The 20,601-nt window shown below is 43.8% G+C and overlaps 1 protein-coding gene across 3 annotated transcripts in view; it reads left to right on the top strand.

Annotated features, from left to right (window-relative positions):
• The window catches only part of MTHFD1L (methylenetetrahydrofolate dehydrogenase (NADP+ dependent) 1 like), a 187,328-nt gene that overhangs the window by 148,226 nt on the left and 18,501 nt on the right, over nucleotides 1–20,601 (top strand). Inside the window, exon 27 of one of the 3 annotated variants that reach the window (XM_027056638.2) lies at nucleotides 10,586–11,774. The exons of the other annotated variants lie outside the window; for them this stretch is intronic. Coding sequence (XP_026912439.1) covers nucleotides 10,586–10,600 — 15 coding nt within the window. The 3' untranslated portion in view covers nucleotides 10,601–11,774. Of the gene's footprint in view, nucleotides 1–10,585; nucleotides 11,775–20,601 lie in introns of those variants that run through there. 3 annotated transcript variants of the gene reach the window in all.

The following is a 20,601-nucleotide window of genomic DNA, read 5'->3' as shown; positions in this document are numbered from 1 at the left end:
TTCAGGACCAGAATGATTGTCCCTAAACATAGACAGTGTTTGTATGTTTATAATGTTTAACGACTTGGAGAAACAATTGATTTGTTTAGTGGGAAAATACATGAGGTTCATAGTGCATAATGTCAGTGATGTAAAAATGCATAGAAAAGCAGCCAGAACGAAAGGGATGCTTACATAAATTATAAGGATAATAAAAAAGTGCAATCAGAGCAAACATTCACTGAGCACTTACTGATGCCAGGCCGCATTCTGAGAAATTTGTATGTATTGATTCACTTAACACTCACTGCGCCCTTTCCAGGTGGGCAACATCGCTGGCTTTGTTTTACACACAGGGAAACCAAGGCACAGAGAGGTTAAGTAACTTGCCCTAATCAAAGAGCTAGTAACTGTCAGAGCCGCCATTCAACCCCGGCATTGCCTCCTCAGAAATGTTATACCATCTCTGTACTGATCGTACGGTCTTATTTTCGCATCCCAGGAGTTACTGCAAATGACCTTGGTTCTGGTAACCATCTAATTAGAAGGAGTGGCTTCAAGTGATTTGCTCCAAAACCAATCCCATTATGGGAGCAGATGGTGTCCCAAACCATACTGCTTGATATTCGTTAATTCCATACAGTCTTTAAAACTGTGTGAGTCAGGGGGCACCTGCGTCGCTCCGTCAGTTAAGCATCTGACTCTTGCTTTCAGCTCAGGTCATTATCTGGTGGTTGGTGAGCCCCGTGTCGGGCTCTGTGCTGACAGCTCAGAGCCTGGAGCCTGCTTCAGGTTCTGTGTCTCCCTCTCTCTCTGCTCCTCCCCCACTCACGCTCTGTGTCTCTCTCTTTCTCTCTCAGAAATAAATAATCATTAAAAAAAAAAAATCTTTAAAAAAAGGTAAACTTTTAATTGTGATATGTTGAGATTTTCCTGTGGCTTTTCTAGTTAAAACCATCCCTTTGAGTCTCTTTGAATATCAGCCGGAATAACATTAGCCACTTCTTCTCTTAGTGTTTCTGTCACCCATTAGTTAATGTGTTCGTGTCAGGTCCAGAACTGTTCTCAAAGGTGAGGCCTGGCCTCCGTCTCTTGGGGATGGATTGGTCATCTCTTTAGGTGAGAGACTGGGTTTGGCTCCTTGATGGAACCCTACCAGCCACATGAGCGATCTGCCAGGCGTAGGAACACGGCATGGTAGAAGAGATTCACCCCCTGCCTTTGCCAGAGATGAGAAGCTTGAGCTATCAGCTGCCTGACTTTTTATCAGAGGCGTGCTTGGGAAATGGTATTTCTGGAGGATTTTTGGAAGACGCTGCGGTCTGTCTGTGCCTCTGGCACGGTGCACTCTTTCGAGGGACACTGGTGCTGCACAGAGCAACTTGCCACTGCGGGACACCGTCCTCTTACCTGGGGCGCCTTCCAGGGAGCTCACAGGAGAGGGTCCTCTGGGCTCAGTAACTTCTGTGCGCTCCTCTGACACTTTCACACGGTGATTTTTGGTGTAGTGCTCACAGCTCCGAGCTAGGGGACCTGCAAGCTTGTCTTCCCCTAGAAAGTAGCAAATGTGGTTCTGTGATGAGTCCTGGGAGGGCAGGAACCACATCCTGTTCATCCGAGTCCCAAACGCCAGACTTAGCACACAGTAGGTTCCCGTTATTGAACGAATTTCTAAGTAACGATAACATTTTGAAGTTCCTCACTTCGTTTTCTGTGTGGCTGCCCTCAGAGAATGAAAATACATTTTCAAGGCACATCCTAGGCCTGCGTGTTTTCCCCTTTTGCTTCGGTTCACAAGAAGCTCTAAAACTAATAAACAGCTCAGCTCCAGTAATCGTACGATGCCCGAACCACACACCTACCGCCCAACTAGATCTTGACTTTTATTCAGTTTCTATCTTCCATGATCCTGACTTCTGTCAATCTAATCTTTAAGTTTTACTAAAAGCTAAACTTCTTCAAGTCCTTTGCTGAAAACCTCTGTCTTCCGGAACAGACATACAGATTAGGAGGCAAACGTAAATAATGGTCCCCCGCCAGCGTGTTCTAAGACCAAAGAGATCTAGACTTAAAATAGACCCATACATAGACACATGTATTCCTACCTTATCTTTCTCAGTTAAAACACTCCAGGAAATAGTCTTCTCTCTTTGAGGAAAGCAGAACACAAAATCCTCACCCTCCTCTGCCACTCAGCAACAACCCGTGGCTTATAGACTGAGGGTTTCAATTTCTTGTTATCATTTCGGCACCTAGTAAGAGCTTAAGCTGATTGACCACGTTGATGAAATGTAAGTAGCTTCACAAGGAGAGTTTAGAAAGATGTGTGTCTGCTGCCGCTTGACGCTCTGGGAGGGTCAGAGCCATGTTGGGGTTCGTGGAGGAACAGGAAGTATGGGAGCACTGAGTGTAGGCATCTGTCCCATCTGTTTTGGGCTCTGGTATGGTGGCAAGGGCTGCACTTGTGAGCTTACGCGAAGCGCCTTCGGGATGCTTTGCGGAATTGTGTTTCGCTTGCTCACTTTTAAGGTTGACCTACAGGCTGACAGCCATTAAAAGTCATTAATCTGTTTCACCTTTGCAAATTTTTCAATATGATAGATGGCAATTAGCCTACAGAAGCCCATTCAACCCCCATGATAGAGCTGTGTCGTGAAAATTATGGTTGGTGGGGGGAGGGCTGGGGTGTCATTTGTCCCCCAAGAAGGAAAGGGCGTGACTCGTGCACACCCCCGACCCTGTGCCCGCAGAAAGCGCTGGTCCCCTCCTTTCCCCGGATTCCTGACGCCCCCTGCATGGTTGTGTGGGTGTGGCCAGGCCAGTTGTGTGGAGGGCCACCTACAGGTGTGCACCAAGGGTGTGTTTTTTACTGTTTTAGCTTATTGGACAGCAGTTTACCAATATTATACATTTTACAATCCTTCTTTTTTTTGTTTGTTTCCTTTAAATCCAAGTTAGTTCATGTATAGTGTAATGATTTCAGGAATAGAATTTAGTGGTTCATGTCTTACACATGACACCCAGCGCTCATCCCAACAAGTGTCCTCCTTAATACCCATCACCCCTTTAGCCCATCCCCGACCCAACACCCCTCGGGCAACCCTCAGTTTGTTCTCTGTATTTATGAGTCTCTTATGGTTTGTCCCCCTCTCTACTTTTATATTATTTTTGCTCCCCTTCCCTTACGTTCATCTGTTTTATAGCGTAAATTCCACAGATGAGTGAAGTCACTGGATATTTGTCTTTCTCTGACTGACTTATTTCACTTAGCATAATACCCTCTGGTTCCATCCACGTTGTTGCAAATGGCAAGGTTTTATTCTCTTTGATTGCTGAGTAATGTTCCGTTGTACATATATGTCACATCTTCTTTATCCATTCACCAGTCGATGGACATTTGAGCTCTTTCCATACTTTGACTATTATCGATAGGGCTGCTGTATAGACATCAGGGTGCATGTGACCCTTCGAATTAGCACTCCTGTATCCCTTGGATAAATACCTAGTAGTGCAATTGCTGGGTTGTAGGGTAGCTCTGTTTTTAATTTTTTGAGGAACATCCATACTGTTTTCCAGAGTGGCTGCACCAGTTGGCATTCCCACACAATACTTCTAAAGGAACTTTTTTGTTTTTATTTAGTTTTTATTTTTTAATGTTTATTTCTTTTGAGAGAGAGAGAGAGAGCATGAGTGGGAGAGGGGCAGAGAGAGAATCCCAAGCAGATTCCACGGTGTCCGCGTAGAGCCCAACATGGGCTCAAACTCACGAACCGTGAGATCACAACCTGAGCCAAAATCCAGAGTCAGAGGCCTAACCAACTAAGCCACCCAGGAGTCCCAAGGAACTTTTATTTTTAAAGCAAAAGACAGCTAATCAGTGCAAGGCAGAATGGTGCAGTAGTGAGTACACTGAATTGGGACATTTGTACTAGAAGCTTTGCCTCTGCCACAGAGCAAACCCCTGTACCTCTTGGGTGGGGTGATGCCCCCTGGTCCTGTTAGTTTTAAGCCTCTGTATTTCTCAACTGGATCTGGATTGGTGTTTTATAAAGTCAGAATGGAAAATTTAAGAATGGTCTTTTGTATGAGAAAGGACAATTCCAGCATTTATGAGAGATGTTGTAAAACCTAGCAGGTACTGTCCTAAGATTGAAGCTTTCCTCTTACCATTTTGTTAAATAGTTTTCTTTCCTAGAAGTGATTAGAGGTGGTGAGTATTTCCTGCTGATCAAACTACATGGAGATTGGCATGTCCCAGGGCAGCTCCTCAAGTGTCCTTGCCACTACATTTAGGACCCTCACACTGGAGACCAGCTGCGCTCTCTGTCCTGTGGGCATATATAGATCAGCCACGAGATGGGAAGAGAAGGCTCTTCCTCAGTGTATTACATAATGCACCAGGGAATCATCCGTTTTATTTATGAGGAAATCATTGCTTCCAGTGGATTTGGCTTTGCTTGGTTCCAGACTCAAATCCTTCATGTAATGTAGGGAGGGAACAGTAGAGACTTGGAGAAAGATACTAGGATTTAAGTGAAGGGCAAAGCAGGCCAAGGTCAGTCAGCGGACATCTCTAAGATAAACAGTACTGAGTTTGTGGGAAGCAGTTCAGAAAAATCTGATCAAAAGAACTCAGTTAATATTTACATAGTGGAGAATTAAATTCATTGCCCCGGGAGGGATATGGGCAGCAGAACGTATGGGACCGCCTGGAATTTAGAGTAGGGGGCACTGAGGAATAAGATTTTATTGTTGTCACCAAGAGAATCCAGGTGAGAGATTTCTCTCATCTGAACTGATTCTCTCATTGACTAATCTTCTTCCTTTAGACAAACTTTAGATGCTCAGGCAAACAGTGATGATTCATTAGGCAGTTCGAGCGAAACGGATGCATCACCGTGCAAACACACAAATGCCTTATTTCTGATTCACTCACTCGATATTTATTGAAAAGCGCTGTGTACTAGGGCATGAGAAAGAACAAACAGAACAACAAAGGCCTGGACCTCGCCCTCAAGGAGTTCAAAGGCTTGGCGACAGTTTTAAATATAGAGACCCTCGAAAAGCTGAGAGCTCTTTCCCTCTGAGCGCAGGTAGCACTGAGGGCTGGCTGGCTGGCTGACCTGGGAGGTCAGGCTGAGCGTGGAGTTGCCTCAGCCCGATTGTGATGGATGAGAACAAATTAGCCAGGCGACAGGGGACAGGAAGGCAGCAAGCATAAAGCGTCAAGGCATGAGAAAGCATTGCTAACGTTCTATGTTAACAGTGATCACGTGTGCAAGCAACAAGATTCAGAGGAGTGTGAGCAATGACACTGGGCAGGAAGGCAACACCCAAGTCATGCGAGGCCCTGGGGGAAGGTTCGGAGTCAGCACTTTATTCTTCAGGGCCTGGGGATTTGAAGCAGAGCAATAAATATCATGATTGTGTTCACATTTTAGAAAGATCACTCAGGCAGCAGTCCGGAGGGTAGAATAGAGAGAAGAGAGATTAGAGGCGTGAAGGCCTAGTAGGGAGGTGATAGTTGTTACAAAGGCAAATACACGCGTCTAGGCTGAGGTCTAGGGAGATGAGAGGAGGCAGCCGGTGGGTCGAGTGACCTGGGCTGTATGAACAGGAGACGGGAAGAGAGATTCAAGAAGGGCTCACGCTTCTGACCCCTTCCTCCCTTAGGTCTGTTTGTCTTTTACTTAGATAAGCAGTGCAAAGAGGAGCAAAGAGCTTTACAAGGAAGATAACTGTGTTGGGAGAGCTCAAGACCACCCTCAGGCTCCATGAGACACCAGAGTCACAGACTCTGCGAACAGTCACGCTCAGGGCTGTGGTTTATGACAAGGGACACAAACACAGTTCGCAGAGGGAAAAGGCACATGTAGTCAAGTCCCGAGGACTCCAGCCACGAGCTTCCAAGAGTCCTCTTCCAGTGGAATCACACTGGACGTGTTTAATCCCTCCAGCATCGAGCTGTGACAGCACGTGTGACATGTGGTCTGCCAGGGAAGCTCATTAGACACTCGGCGCCTGGGGTTTTTTTCTGGGGGCCAGCCGCATAGGTACCCTCTGCCTGGCATGTACCGAATTCCAGACTCCAAAAAAAGAAAGCAGGCGCTCGGCATAAACCGTGTTGCGAGCCACCGTGAGGAGTTAGAGAATGGCAGGGACCCTCCCCAGATCCAAGTTCCAGGCACCAGCCTTGTAAGCAGGCCTAATGATGGCGTTCCTGGGCCTGCCGTGTTAACCGTTTTCTGCACGATAACGAATTGAGCTTCGAACACGTTGAGTGAAGCATTTGTTGTTAGTTCAAGTGAAGACGTTCACTGGACAACGGGGCATCGGATCTAGGGTACAATAAAGAAATCTGTGCCCTAAATTCAAGATTCTGGAGTCATTAACAGTTCAAAATAGTTATTAAAACCAAGGTCAGAGAGTGAGAAAGCCCAGCGTTGTGTTTCTGCAAATCATCATGCTACAGGTCCCGTTGTCCCAATACATAAACGAGAAAACGGAGGCCCCTCAACGTGCCGTGGGTGCACGGTCTTCTGTTTCACGTCTGTCTTTCTGTGATGCTCTTCCCATCATACCACACCGTCTCTCAAAATGCAGAGTCATACATTGTCCATAAATAAACAAAATGGCATTTAGATTCTAAAGCAGACCCTATTTGTAAGTTTGCTTCACGCAAGCCTGATTCTTGGAACCTGAAAAGTCAAGTTGGTCACTTCCAGGCCTCCACCTGGAAGGAGTTTCTGAGCAGCCTCTAAGCCAGTGACTCATGTCCGGTCAACCTGGGTTATCAATAAATTACTAAGACCTATTTCTCCTCTTTACTCTCGTGTCTGTTCAATAAACATTTATGTTTCCAGGCACTCTGTTAGCCATACTTAATATCCTGGGCCAGCAGCGAGATAGATAAGCGTGATACACGGGTTAGGAGTATGTTGGGGGCAAGAGTGAGCAGGGCGACCCCCTGGATATGGGAAATGAAGATAAGTCAAACTGAAAACAAGTTAATGGTTTGCCTGAAGCCCCGATAAAGGATAAGGTGGAACTTGAAGACTGTAAAATGAGGTTGCTGCATATTTATTCAGTTTTGGATTTCATTCTTGGGTGGCCTAAAACTTGGATAGAGCAGAACGAGAAAGCAGTGGAGACTGTTCTGCGAGATATCCATTGAGTTCAGCGCACGTCACTTGGCTTTGGTTCTCGGAAGTAACCTTGCTGCCTAAAACCTTCACCTTCTCTCATGTCCACCCTGGCCTTCTTAGGGCTAGATTGGATGCATTTACCTGTGTCTGCTACTTTTTGTGTGGTTATTAACCGGCAATTTCGCATGACTCTAGGTTGTCTCCAGGGATACCATAAAGTACATACAAAATCAGACTTAATGGTAGAATGTCGATTCGAAACCAGGCTGCAGTCACCTGTAGCATCTCAACATAGATACAAAAAAACAATCAAAATACTTCCCTCTCGAATCTTTGTTCCTATCTGAGCTTCATTTGCTGTCTCATTTGTCATCAAAACAGTCTTTGTTCCTTCAGCTCTCCAACGTGATTAACTGACACTGTGCAGCGTAGTCTAGGAAGAAGGCTGAATATTTTGTAAGATGAGTAATCCAGTTAAACGCCCATCTCTCTTTTCTTTTGTATTTTACCAACAAATATGTCTTATGCAGATGTAAGAGCGATTTGCTTATTTCCCTGTTCAAACTTTTGTGCTTTTAGCATCGCATGTTTGCTTTCCATGAAGCAAGCCAAAAATAATATTGACAAATTCATGAAGCCTTCCATTTAATACTGTTGCAGGCTTATGCAAATGTAGTTAGACATTGAAGCAAGTAGGATTAAACACCCAAAGTCAAGAATGGGAAGGGGGAAGTCACAGCAGCCGTTGTATTATATTATCTGGCCTCAAATTGAAAATTAATGAAGTATTTGAAAAGATACCTTTAAAACCAAAGATCTGAATGTGTTCAGGCTTTTTTGTTGTTGTTGTTGTTGTTGTTGTTGTTGTCCAAGAGGGCAATAATTTGAATAAAGCACAGCATAATATTACAGTTGCTGCAAGGAGTTGTGACATTTTGAGGAGTTTAAACTATAATCAGTGTGTCTTTGTCATGAATCTTTCCACTGGGACCAGACCACTCCTGGATGAACTCACAGATCAAGAGTTTCTCAAAATACATAATCAAATTGTTTGTCTTAAAAATATACTGTTTTAAAGTCTTGGAAAATGAAAGAATGAAAAGGAGGTTAATTTTTGGCAAAACTCGTCAATTTGAGGAGTTGTCTTTGTTAAAAAACACTTTTCGCTTACGGACTTCACCTCCAAAAAATTTGCTTTGTTTTCATAAATCTAAAATGTTTCTCTTTATGCCATTTCTTAAATTCCTGATAAATTCCCTTGAAGTGTTAAATTGTTTTTAACTTGGAAAAAGGGGGTTGATATTTTTTTCAATTGAATGAAAATCGGTTTAATACTCACCACTCTCCAACAACAACAACAAAAAAGTAAAATATTAAACCAAATCATAGCTTATAACTTTTGAAGATAGCAAATGTTTGCTAATCCTGAAGAGTGTGTTAACATTCTTAAATGACCTCCTGCACATTTGTTTACAGTTTTGTACCTTTGATGTGACTTAATAGGAGTGTCTGAAATGCCACTCCCGGCGAACACCAAGGACAGGTTAGCCAAAGAAAGAGATTTTCAGGCAAGCGAATGAGCCTGCAGGGGACCCGGGCCCCTGGCAGCTTCTGATTGCCTTCCCACCTCCTTCCAGCACCTTCCGTCTCCAGGGCAAGCGCAGGGGCATATGACAGAGTCACTCCTAGCCAGTGAGGGCTGGCACTCCCTCTCAGAACTCTGTTTTAGTTGCAAATGAGAGCAGCTCAACTCAAACTTAGGCAAAAGGGGGGAAGAAACTGACCCAAATAACAAAAACTTCTAGAGTTGTCTGGCTCTAGCCACAGCTGAGGTCAGGGTTCTGGCTTTTGCTCTCCGTTTCTCAGCCTGGCCTCCCTCGGACGGATGCCCTGCCTATCACGGAGTGACCTACTTCACACTTAAAACTCACTGTCTCGGAGGAAGAGGAATCTTCTCTGTCCTACCATCTGTATCTCAGGGTTCAGGAATCCCCTGACAGGCCCCGTTTGCCTCATGTCCCAGCCCTGACCCCATCACTGCGGGCAAGACAGAGGCAGACCCACCTACACCACGTGAGGTGGCCTCTGCGGTTACAGGAAAACCAGGATAAGAGTGCTTGTCAGGCAAAAATCCCAAAGGCTGTGTCTAGTCCGTGGAGCAAATAAATCAAGCACCTCCCATAGTCGAAAACTATGATCTGTTTATTATCTGTTATTATCTGTTAATTTTTTTAAACATTTATTCATTTTTGAGAAACAGAAAGAGACAGAGCATGAACAAGGGAGAGGGGCAGAGAGAGAGGGAGACACAGAATCCGAAGCAGGCTCCAGGCTCCGAGCTGTCAGCACAGAGCCCAGTGCGGGGCTCGAACCCATGAACCATGAGGTCGTGACCTGAGCCAAAGTCAGATCCTTAACCAGCTGAGCCATCCAGGCGCCCCTTATCTGTTTAGTTATAGGCAGAGGTTGACGGATATGAAATACGAAGTCTTTTAAAAGCCTGACACTCAATGGATTCTGCCCATAGGAACTCATTTTCTACTTCAAAAAGAAGTCCCCATACTCATAAAGGTTGGCTAGCATTTTTTTTTTTTAATAATGATTTGCCTTAAAAAGAACCACAGAAAAAGTGGGTTGATCCTTAATCTATTGCTGGCCCTTCCAAAAAGTCAGCTGCCAGAGTGCATCTTTGTTGGGATGATTGAGGACCCCCAGCCCCGTAAGGTGTGTCCTCTCAAACTTAACATTTCTCATCTTATTCCCACAAAACTCCTACCTCTGTTCCTCTCCTTCCCTTCCTGCTCCGCATTACATATGCCTATGTATACACATGTTACAGCAGTGTATATAGATCTCCGTAGTACATTTGAGTAAGTGTTAAAAGCGTAGCAATTTCATGATTATAAAGTCAACTTCTATTAGTTTGAGCACTTACACATATCACACACGAATCCTTTTTTTAAAATCACAATTTTTGGGGGGCACCTGGGTGGCTCAGTCGGTTGAGTGTCTGACGTCAGCTCAGGTCACGATCTCGCGGTTTGTGAGTTCGAGCCCCGCGTCGGGCTCTGTGCTGACAGCTCAGAGCCTGGAGCCTGCTTCGGATTCTGGGTCTCCCCCTCTCTCTCCCCCCCCCCTCCTCTGCTCATGCTCTGTCTCTCTCTGTCTTAAAAATAAATAAACATTAAAAAATATAAAATCACAATTTTTTTTTAGGTTCCTAGGGAATATGTGACACTTATTCCCTGCTAACACTGGAAATAAGATCGCATGTTAAACTTGAGTTACGTAGGTGACTGTATATGGCAGCACATATCTGCGGGTACTTGGGGAGGGGAATCTCTCAAACGCAGTGACCCAGACCCACCATGTGGTCTCACTCCTCCTCCAGGAATTGGAACCTCGTGGCAGTCTGGCGGCTTGGCATCCCCATTAATTCCTTTCTTTCTGCTGTTGCGCAGACCCCAGCCACGTGAACTCTGACTGCGTCCCATGCATTGCACGTGGGCTCCAGTGCCTGGAAACAGTGGATGGTTATTTCTGATTGCGCGTTTGCAGTTTTTGGTGAGGTTCTAAGGGACATCCACGTAGCACTGAGGAACAAGTTTACTCTCAGGCATGGCTGCATAAAAGAGGTGATTGCTGCTAACCAGATAACACAGTCCTGATTCACTCCCCTGGCAGCGGAGGAGGCTTCTGGGGAAACAAACCAGGATAACAGCTAGAATGTAGATCTCCCAGCAGTGCTGTGTTTTTGATCAGATCACAAGACGACAAAAGAAAGTTTATGCTGTCCCCCGTCTGTGGCAACAGAGGCATGACTGACCGCCCGAACCCGCTGAAGTTAAAAAGCCACATTGTGACTTTGCGGGGCACCGATGCCTTGTGCCTAGTGACCCATTAAGGGGAACTTGAGCCAAGATCTTATCTTGGATGAAGATGGAGACACCTCAGGATTTTCCAGTATCGTTTTTCACTTTTATTCTTGGATGTGGTTAGTAACGCTACCGGGGCTTTCAAATCCTGAGGCATTTCCTCATGGCTCCAAGTAGCTGCTGCAGATCAGTGTCTTGAACTGAGGATCCAGTTACAACGTCCATATGCTTCCCAGCCCACTCTCTGACCTTTGTTCTTTTTCAGGACTTTTTCGGGCTTTTAATGTTTCCATTCGCTAATCCCAGGAGACTCTGTCAATACTCTGAGTACACAGCCCAAGTTATTTCTTTCAGAAGTTAACTCGAAATTTCTTAAGCTTCTTGGGAATTGCATAAATTTTTTAACTTAAAAATCATTTACTTACAACGTTAAGACAGTGAAACTGGACAGAACAGGAACGGTAAAACTTCAAGGACGGTTTTCCGTAGGCCAGAAAGTAACCACTTGCCCCACACTTAGCATTGTCAACAGTGATACATTCATGGTTTGGACCATCAGTATCCTTAAGAATGACATCAATACTTGTCCACAGCCTTATTTCTTTTGAACTCGGCTCGGTTTCTTTGAAGCAGTGATCATGGTATCCAGCTTTGATTCCTTTCCTGTGGACCTGTGCCAGTGTGCCTGATTTCATTAAATTTTTGGAAAGGACTAAAACTATGGTATCGTTTTATTGCAGTCCTTGCATCAATCATACTTTGGGATGGTCTTGGTGAAAGACGAGGAATTCAGACGGGGATGCCGGGAAAGGCGGGGCTGGTGGCAGGGGGCTTGTGGCGGGGGGTGGGGGGGGTATGGGGTACACTGAGTACTAACTTCATATTTTAAGTTCAGCCACCTCTGCCCTTTGATATTTTCACTGTGGCTTCCTTCCAAAATGACTGCAGTCATAAGGTCCAAACCCAGGTACATGGAGATCACACTGGTCTTACTTAGGTCCTTTTCTTTTGTACCCCCCACGGGGCTCCCCTGGCCCTCCCGGTTGTACAGCCAGGAGGAGTATATGGTAGGGTGAAGAACGACCGAGTTGCTCTCTTGCTGGCATGATAGGCCAGAGGACTTTTAGATGTTGGCCATTCGTGGCAAACGTTAAATACAAAACCCATACAGTAGGTTCTGCCTTACTCTGGGCTTTTGCCCTTTACTACTCCTCACCCTTGATCAAATCCACCATTATATTGTTTTCCTGTTGCAGTCCCGTACCCTGGATTTGGAACTTTGATTTCTCCTTTAGGAAAGTGCCCTTTCCATTGTTAGCCAAACCACTGCCCCGTACCAACTGCCCTTCTTCCAGCAGGTCCCACTGTTTCCTGAGTAAGCCCCATGTGTCCTTGGTTCTATTTAACTGCCTGCCCAGGGATCACTTCCCTCCTAAGGTCCTTCTGGTGACCCTCCTCGTCTCAGAGCCAGTCAAGGCCTTTGGGGCCACTTGCCAGACTACCCTACATGACAAAGGACCAGATCTGAAAGGACCGTTGCAAATACTCAATCATTCCAACTGCCATTTCAGACTTCTGAGATCATAGAGCCCTCAGCAAGTCCCACTGATACCTGAACGTGCCACAGAAGCTTTGTCATCTATTTCGGTACCTAGAAGAACACCACCTCTCAAACATTAAGTGCCCCACTTGCACTGACAGGACCTGGTTCTGTTGATTCTTAGCAAGAGCGTCATTCTTTCAGCCCTTGAATGACGTATGGACAGATAGACTCACCACCTCTCACCACCAAGTGGACCAGAAAGTCATACCCTTGGGTACAAGAAGATGTCACGTCTCCAAGAACTGAGGTGCTTTCCCAATTATAATCAGATTCCAAGTAAAACTTTTATCTAGAAGCCCCAAATTAGGTTTTATGAGTTAGAATCTGTGAATTTGTATTCTTCAAACTTTAACTGTATGAAATACAATCTATGAAGTCGTTTCTAAGAAAAAAGAATACCCTAGGGGTGCCTGGGTGGCTCAGTCGGTTGAGGGTCCTACTTCGGCTCAGGTCATGATCTCGCAGTCCGTGAGTTCGAGCCCCGCGTCGGGCTCTGTGCTGACAGCTCGGAGCCTGGAGCCTGCTTCCGATTCTGCGTCTCCCTCTCTCTCTGCCCCTCCCCCACTCACTCTCTGTCTCTCTCTCTCTCTCTCTCTCTGTCAAAAATAAACATTAAAAAAAAATTTTTTTAAAGAAGAAAGAACACTATAAATTAGCATACTACCATTTATATTTAAATCTCTCTTAACCTGAGAATGATTCTCCCCTAGTAGTCCCCCAAAACATGGAGAATATACCAGGTCAATGCCCTTTTGAAAAATGGGTTTATTGTTATTCCAGTTATCAGGATTTCACTACTATCACCAGCCTCTCTCATTCAGTTGATACGTGCACTTTGCTAGTTACAAAATGTTTTTGGTGTCGTTGGGGAAGGTTGTAGAATACCCACATTCTTCTCAAGTCCTCTTTTAAAATGGAGGTCAACAAATATTGTCAAGGGCCAGATGGTAAGGACTTTAGACTGCACAGCCTCTGTCCTAAGTATTCAACCCTGCCATAGTGCAGAAGCAGCCATAGGCCATATATAAACAAATGAGTGGTGCTGTATTCCAATAAAACTTTATTTACAAAGATAGGTGGCCTGCTAGATTTGGCGTGTGGGCCATTGTTTTTCAACCTGTGATTTATAAGAAGAGAGGTCCATGCAATTTTATGTTTAAGTAATAAATATATAAAACTGTCTCCGGACCCCCTAACCTCTTTCCCATTGGGAACTGTTTTCACTTTCCCAATGTCCCCCAAGTCCTGGTGAGAACGAAATGCAAAGGACCTGAGGCAGAGAGCCAGTCCTTGCCCTTTCCCCCACGGAAATCCCTACTGACTACAGGGAAGGGAAACAGCTGTTCTGGAAGCCAGCAACCCCCCCCCCCACACCCACCCACCAGTCCCAGTGAATTTAGAGAAATCAGAACCCTGCTTCACTCACTTGCCTCAACTCTTAAACATAACCACAAATGAAACAAATGTTTGCAGTCTTGCCTCATCCGCCATTAGATGTAAGTGCTTGAAATTAAATTTTCACGTAAGCACCAGATTTACTCTTCGCCTACAGGAAATTACATTACAATAGGCGTCATGGTTGGGGCGGGGATAGAAGGAGGAGGAAGGAGAAGTAGGATTATCGTGGAAATGGGACAGCAAACTAAGCTGGGAGACAGGTGGTGCCAATCAAACTGGTGGAAAGTGCATCTACATTGACAATTTGTTATTTATATATAAGTATATGAAAAATTCAGATTCTATTGGCTTGGTTTCTGTGGGAAAATAGCTTAATGAGCTGATGGCATCACTGTACTTCAACAGGCTAGAGAATTACTCAGAGGCTTGTCGGATGCCTGAGCCACATATTTATTTGAGAATGTCCCATCGTGAGAAGTTCTCGTTCACCAAGGTCACCGAGAGGGCGGCTGACAGGCACCCTGAACTTCAAGTGGCTCTTGCTGCTTTGTCGGTAGCAGAGCAACGTGCAAGGAGCTGACTTAGCAAAAAAAGAAAAGTCCAAAGGAAACCGACTTGTTCTGAATGAGAAAAGGAGATAACTAGGTAGCAACTAGAGAATCCTCTTTTTTTTTTCATATTGGTTTTCAGTTTATAAGCTGAAACATAAATGTGTGTTGCTTTATTCCTGTTTTTATAATTTTCTTTTTAAAAAGTACATGTGTTAATCTACATTATAAGATTTCTCATGCTCCCTTCTAAAGATTGCCAACGTTTTACACACACGCATACACACGCACACACACATACACACACAAGTTCCTCTGTGTATTTCACATGTTAATCAGTGGGTGGAATTTTGACTCTGGGTTTAAGAAAGTGAATTTAGTTTTTAGCCCCTGTATTGTACCGTTGGACCTTTCATTTTATTCTTGGGCTACATATTTTCTGTCACTGTACGTAAAGACACCATGTTTCCAATAACCTTACCTTGTAGGTAGAGTGAGTAGCATAATGGTAACCTTGAAATCCTCCATCCGCCTATAAAATTCATATTCACATTTATAACATAATAGCTCATCCAGCGACATACAACATTCTTAAAAGTAAATTGCATTCTAGTGAAGATAGAGTAAGAGGGACCAGATTTACCCTCCCGTTTGAAACAAGTAAAAAATTAGACAAAGTATTTGAGAAGGTAACACACAAGACTTCAGATGTCAGGCAGCAAAAGCTAGTGATCCCTGAGAAATGGGAAACTAACAAGGTGAGGCCTACAAGTGGCCTCCACTGCTGCCTGGAGAAAAGGTTCCATGGTGCTGTGAAACCACAGCAAACCCAGAAGAGTTCAGCTGTCCGCCTGAGTTGAAGACATGGGGTCCCGGGAAGGCAAGGCATCTAGAGCTCGCAGAGCAGATACTAGAGAAGAAGGGGCCGTACAGAGCGAAAGAGAGAGTTCCGAAGGGCCACAGAGGGGCCTCCTTGGGTTTTCAAGCGATCAGTGCACGTGTGTAGAGAAGCTACCTGAAGGCAGAGAAAGGATCACCCAAAAGAATTGGAGGGACCAGTGCGTGGCTCCCACGGAGGGCCAGGAAGGGGCACCAGCCTCATAATCAGGGGACACTGGTTAGAATAGTAAGAAAGATCTTGCCTCAGGAAGGGGAAAATTCATCCTAGACTAGACACAGTTCCAGTCCTACCCAACAACACTATAAAACAAAATCCTAGAAGGTCAAATTGTTTCTAAGTAACTAAATGTATCCCAGAACAGAGTACCAAAATACAAAACTATCCAGTCCCCAGGAAGATGAAATATCTGACATCCAGTCCAAAATTACCAGGCACACAGGCAAGCAGGAAAATATAACCTATAATGAGAAAAGTCCATCAAAATTAACCTTTAAATGACACAGATAATAGAATTAGTAGACAGGGACATTAAAACAGTTATTATGGTAGTCTGTATGTTCAAGAGAGCAATGGAAAGACTTGCATGTTAAGTGGAGACAGAAGACATAAAAATGACAAATCAAACTTCCAGGGATAAAAACTGTAAATATGTTTGAGATGAAAAAACAATAACTCATTGGATATTACAGAAGAAAAGGTTAGTTAACTTGAAGATATAACAATACAGACTATCTAAAAGGAAACAAAATGGCTTAAAAAATGAAAAGAGCATCATTAAGAAGTAATGGGCAGAGGCACCTGTGTGGCTCGGTCGGTTAAGCGTCCAACTTCAGCTCAGGTCATGATCTCATGGTTCATGGGTTCGAGCCCTGCATCAGGCTCTGTGCTGACAACTCAGAGCCTGGAGCCTGCTTCAGATTCTGTGTCTCCCTCTCTCTCTCTCTGCCCTTCCCCTGCTCACTGTCTCGTTCTCTTTTTCTCTCTCTGTCTTTCTCAAAAATAAATATTAAAAAACATTTTTTAAAGAAATAATGGGGGAAATCTTCCTAATTTGACAGAAGCTATAAACCCACAGATTTGAGATGTTAAGCAAATCCCAAGTACAAGAAGCATGAAGAAAATTACATCAAGGCACATCTTTTTTTTTTTTAATGTTTACTTATTTTATTTTTGAGAGAGAGAGAGAGAGGATCCAAAGCAGGCTCTGCACTGTCAGCATAGGGCCTGACTCAGGGCTCAAACTCACAAACGGTGAGATCATGGCCTGAACTGAAGTCAGATGCTTAACCCACTGAGCCACCCAGGCACCTCTCAAGGTGCATCCTAATCAAATTCCTTAAATGGATGAAGGGGTCAAAAGGTGCAAATTTCCATATGGTAATAAGTCACCGGATGTAATGTACAACATTAATTAATGTTGTTATTAATTAATATTATTAATATTAATGTTGTTATTAATTAATGTTGTAATTAATACTGTATTGCATATTTAAAAATTGCTCAGAGTAGATCTTAAAAGTTCTCATCACAAAGAAAAAAAAAATACTTTGTAACTCTGTGTGGTGAGAGATGTTTAACTAGACTTAGTGTGGTGATCATTTCTCAGTATATACAAATTCAAACCGTTCTGTTGTACGCCTGAAACTAATATAATGTGATATATCAGTTATCCCTCAATAAAGCATATTTTCAATGTAAAAAAAATTGCTTACAGCCAATGATAAAAAGAAATCATAAAAAATAAGCAGAGGATACAAGACACATTATGTACCGAGGAACAGAGATAAATCGACAGCCGGTTTCTCATCAGAAACCACGCAGACCAGAAGACAGAGGGGCGACGTCTTTAAAGTACTGAAAGCAAATTCTCAACCTAGGTTTCTTTACCCCGTTCAAATGCCTTTCAAATACTACAGTGAAATAAGGGCCTTTATTAGACAAGTAAAAGCTGAAGGAATTGAGCATCAGCCAACCTGAAGGGTAAGAGATATTAAAAGAAGTCCTTCTGGCAGAATGAAAATTATACCCGACAGAAACCTGGATTTACTCAAAGCACAGAACGCCGCCAGAAATAGTAACCACATGGGTAAACGGTAAAGACTTCTGTTCTTAGCATTTAAGTCTCTTTGAAAGATAAATGACTGTGTAAAGCAAAAATAATAGAAACGTGGAGTTTTTTAAATATATAGAAGCGGAACATACGAGAACAATATCGCAAGGTCTGTATGTGACGTGGCGTAACATCCCTCGATGGTAGATTCTGAAAAACTAAATGTGTGCACGTGAACACTGAGGAAGCCGCTAAAATGATACAGCAAAGAGTTGTAGTTCCTCAACCAACCAAGAAAGAAAATGAAATCATTAAAAATACTCAGTCCAGGCGCGGGCATGTAAACGTTAGGACGAAAGGAAAGGGGAGGTGCGTGGGTGGCTCAGTCGGTTAAGCATCCGACTCTTGATTTTGGCTCAGGTCGTGAGCTCACGGTGATGACACTGAGCCCCACATCAGGCTCTGTGATGACGGCCCAGCCCTTGCTGTCATCACAGAACCTGTCTGAGCTTCTCTCTCTCTCTCTGCCCCTCATTCTCTCACACATGCGCACATACACTCTCCGTCTCAAACCAATTTTGTTACACTCTCTCTCAAAAAAAAAAAAAAAATACCCTGTCCAAGGAAGGCAGAAAAAGAGGACACAAGAAACAAAGAACAGATAGACAAAGAGAATAGCAAGATAGTAGATTTGAATCCGACTATATCAATAATCACATTAAATATAAATGGTCTAAATGATAGTGTCAGACTGACTAGAAATGCAAGTCTCAAATACACAACAAGAAACCCACTTTAAATATAAAGACATATCTAGTTTAAAAGAAAAAGGCTGAAGAAATACCAATACCAATCAAAAGAAAACTACAGGGGTACCAAAACAGAACTCGCACAAAGAATATCACCAAGGATGATAAGAGTTGTTTCATAACTGTAAAGGGGCCATTTCATTAATAGGACATAATAATCCTATGTGTTTATGTATCTAATAACAAAGCTTCAACATACGTGGAGCAAAGCTGTAAGGGAAAACAGACAAAGCCACAAATGCAGAGATTTTAAAACCCCTCAGAACAAATAAACAGAAAATTAATAAGGATGTAGAAGACTTGGACAATACTACGGTCCAACTTGACCCAACCGACATTAATAGGACACTCTGTCTAACAACAGACTACACATTCTTTTCAAACATTTACACAATATTTGCCAAGATAGACCATATTCCGGGCCACAAGTTAAATCTCAATAAATTCTAATGTATTCAAATCATACTAAATAGGTTCTCTAACTACAATGAAATTAAATTAGAAATCAACACTGAAAGGCATCTAGGAAAAAAAAAACATTTCTAAACTTAATAGGCCACAGAGAGGGAGAGAACATTTGCAAATCATCTATCTGGTAAGGACTTGTATCCAGAATATAGAAAGAACTCTCAAAACCCTATAATGAGAAATCAAACAGTGAATAAAAGATTTGAATGTACACTTCGCCCAGGAAAATATATGGGTAATAAGCACATGAAAATTAGGGAAACGCACATTAAAGCCGCAGGGAGATACCACTACATAACTATTAGAATATCTAGGATTAAAAAAAAAACCGACCGTACCGGATGTTGGTGAGGATATGGGACAACTGGAAGTCTCATGCTACTGGAAAGAATGCACGATAGCACATGACCCCTTTAGAAAATAAGTTGGTAGGGCACCTGGGTGGCTCAGTCAGTTAAGCATCTGACTTTGGCTCAGGTCATGATCTCACGGTTTGTGAGTTCGAGCCCCGCGTCGGGCTCTGTGCTGACAGCTCAGAGCCTGGAGCTTGCTTTGGACTCTGTCTCCTTCTCTCTCTTCCCCTCCCCTGCTTGTACTCTGTCTCTCAAAAATAAATACATGTAAAAACAAAAAAAATTTTTTTAACCATTTAGAAAATAAGTTGGTAATTGAATTAAACGTATCTACCATATGGCAAAAAAAAAAAAAAAAAAAAAAATCCTTTCCTAATTATTTACTCAAGAGAAGTGAAACATAAAAGCCCATATAAAGATCTGTATATAAATGTTTATAGAAGCTTGTTTTGCAATCGCACACCATAACCTTGACCCTTGAACGTGTGTAGGTTCATCGTATGCCAAGCTACTAAATAATGCAGTTTTTAACATAAAGTTGCAGCAAATGGAAAAACAAGAGAAAAAGTGTTTCAAAGAGGAAGATCCCTGTATTGATTTTCTATTTTCCTAGCTGTAACACATCCCCACAGATTGAGCAGCTTAAAACAGTGCACATTTGTATGTCACAGTTGGCGCGGATCAGGAGTCCAGGCACAGCTTAGCTAAGTGTCCTTCAGGCCACAGTCCCAGCTTTAGCTGGGACCGTGGTTCTCATATGACCCTAGGGTTCTTCTTCATCTGAGTTCCTTGCGTTTGTGGGACTGAGAGCCCAGCTTTTTGTTGGCCATCCGCTGAAGGCTACATGTGGTTTTTGTGGCCTTCTTAGCCCGTTCCTAACATGGTACTTATTGAAAGCTGACAGGGGGGAACGACTGAGCCCCACCCCCGTACCTTTGCCGTATTCTCTTGGTTAAGGGCAAGTCACAGGTCTCAACGCTCAAGGAGAAGCAGTTATTGGAAGCCGCCACAGGGTGTACCTACCACAATGTGGGTACGGCGAATGGAAACTGAGACGGTAGAAAGTACCAGAAGGGAATCCCCAGGGTCACGGCAAAGAGAGATCCCACCAGACGCTGGCCTGCAGGCTGAAGGGCACCCTCAAGCGAGGGAGGCTCCCCTCACACTTGGCTCCAGGAAGGCTGACCTGGAGGCCTGTCCCTGGGAATTGGTTGAATGATCAGCACGAAGCCAGCTGAGCTCATGAAGACTCAGGGCAGTTACTGGCGCCGGGAGAAGCGGGAGCTGTGGCCGGACGCAAGTGTGTTCAGAATCCGGATGACGGCCTCACTCCGAGTAACGTTTATAGTCCAATAAATCCTGATCTACCCAAAGGTAATGATAGTTGTACATTTGAGGGATGGAAAGAGGAGGGGAGGGGAGCATGAGTGGTGGGATGTGAAAGATTAAAGCCTCATCTTCGGTATTAAGAA

The sequence above is a fragment of the Acinonyx jubatus genome, chromosome B2 (assembly GCF_027475565.1).
Source record: "Acinonyx jubatus isolate Ajub_Pintada_27869175 chromosome B2, VMU_Ajub_asm_v1.0, whole genome shotgun sequence".
NCBI classification, from domain to species: domain Eukaryota; kingdom Metazoa; phylum Chordata; class Mammalia; order Carnivora; family Felidae; genus Acinonyx; species Acinonyx jubatus.
This window is presented reverse-complemented; position numbering and strand designations above follow the sequence as displayed.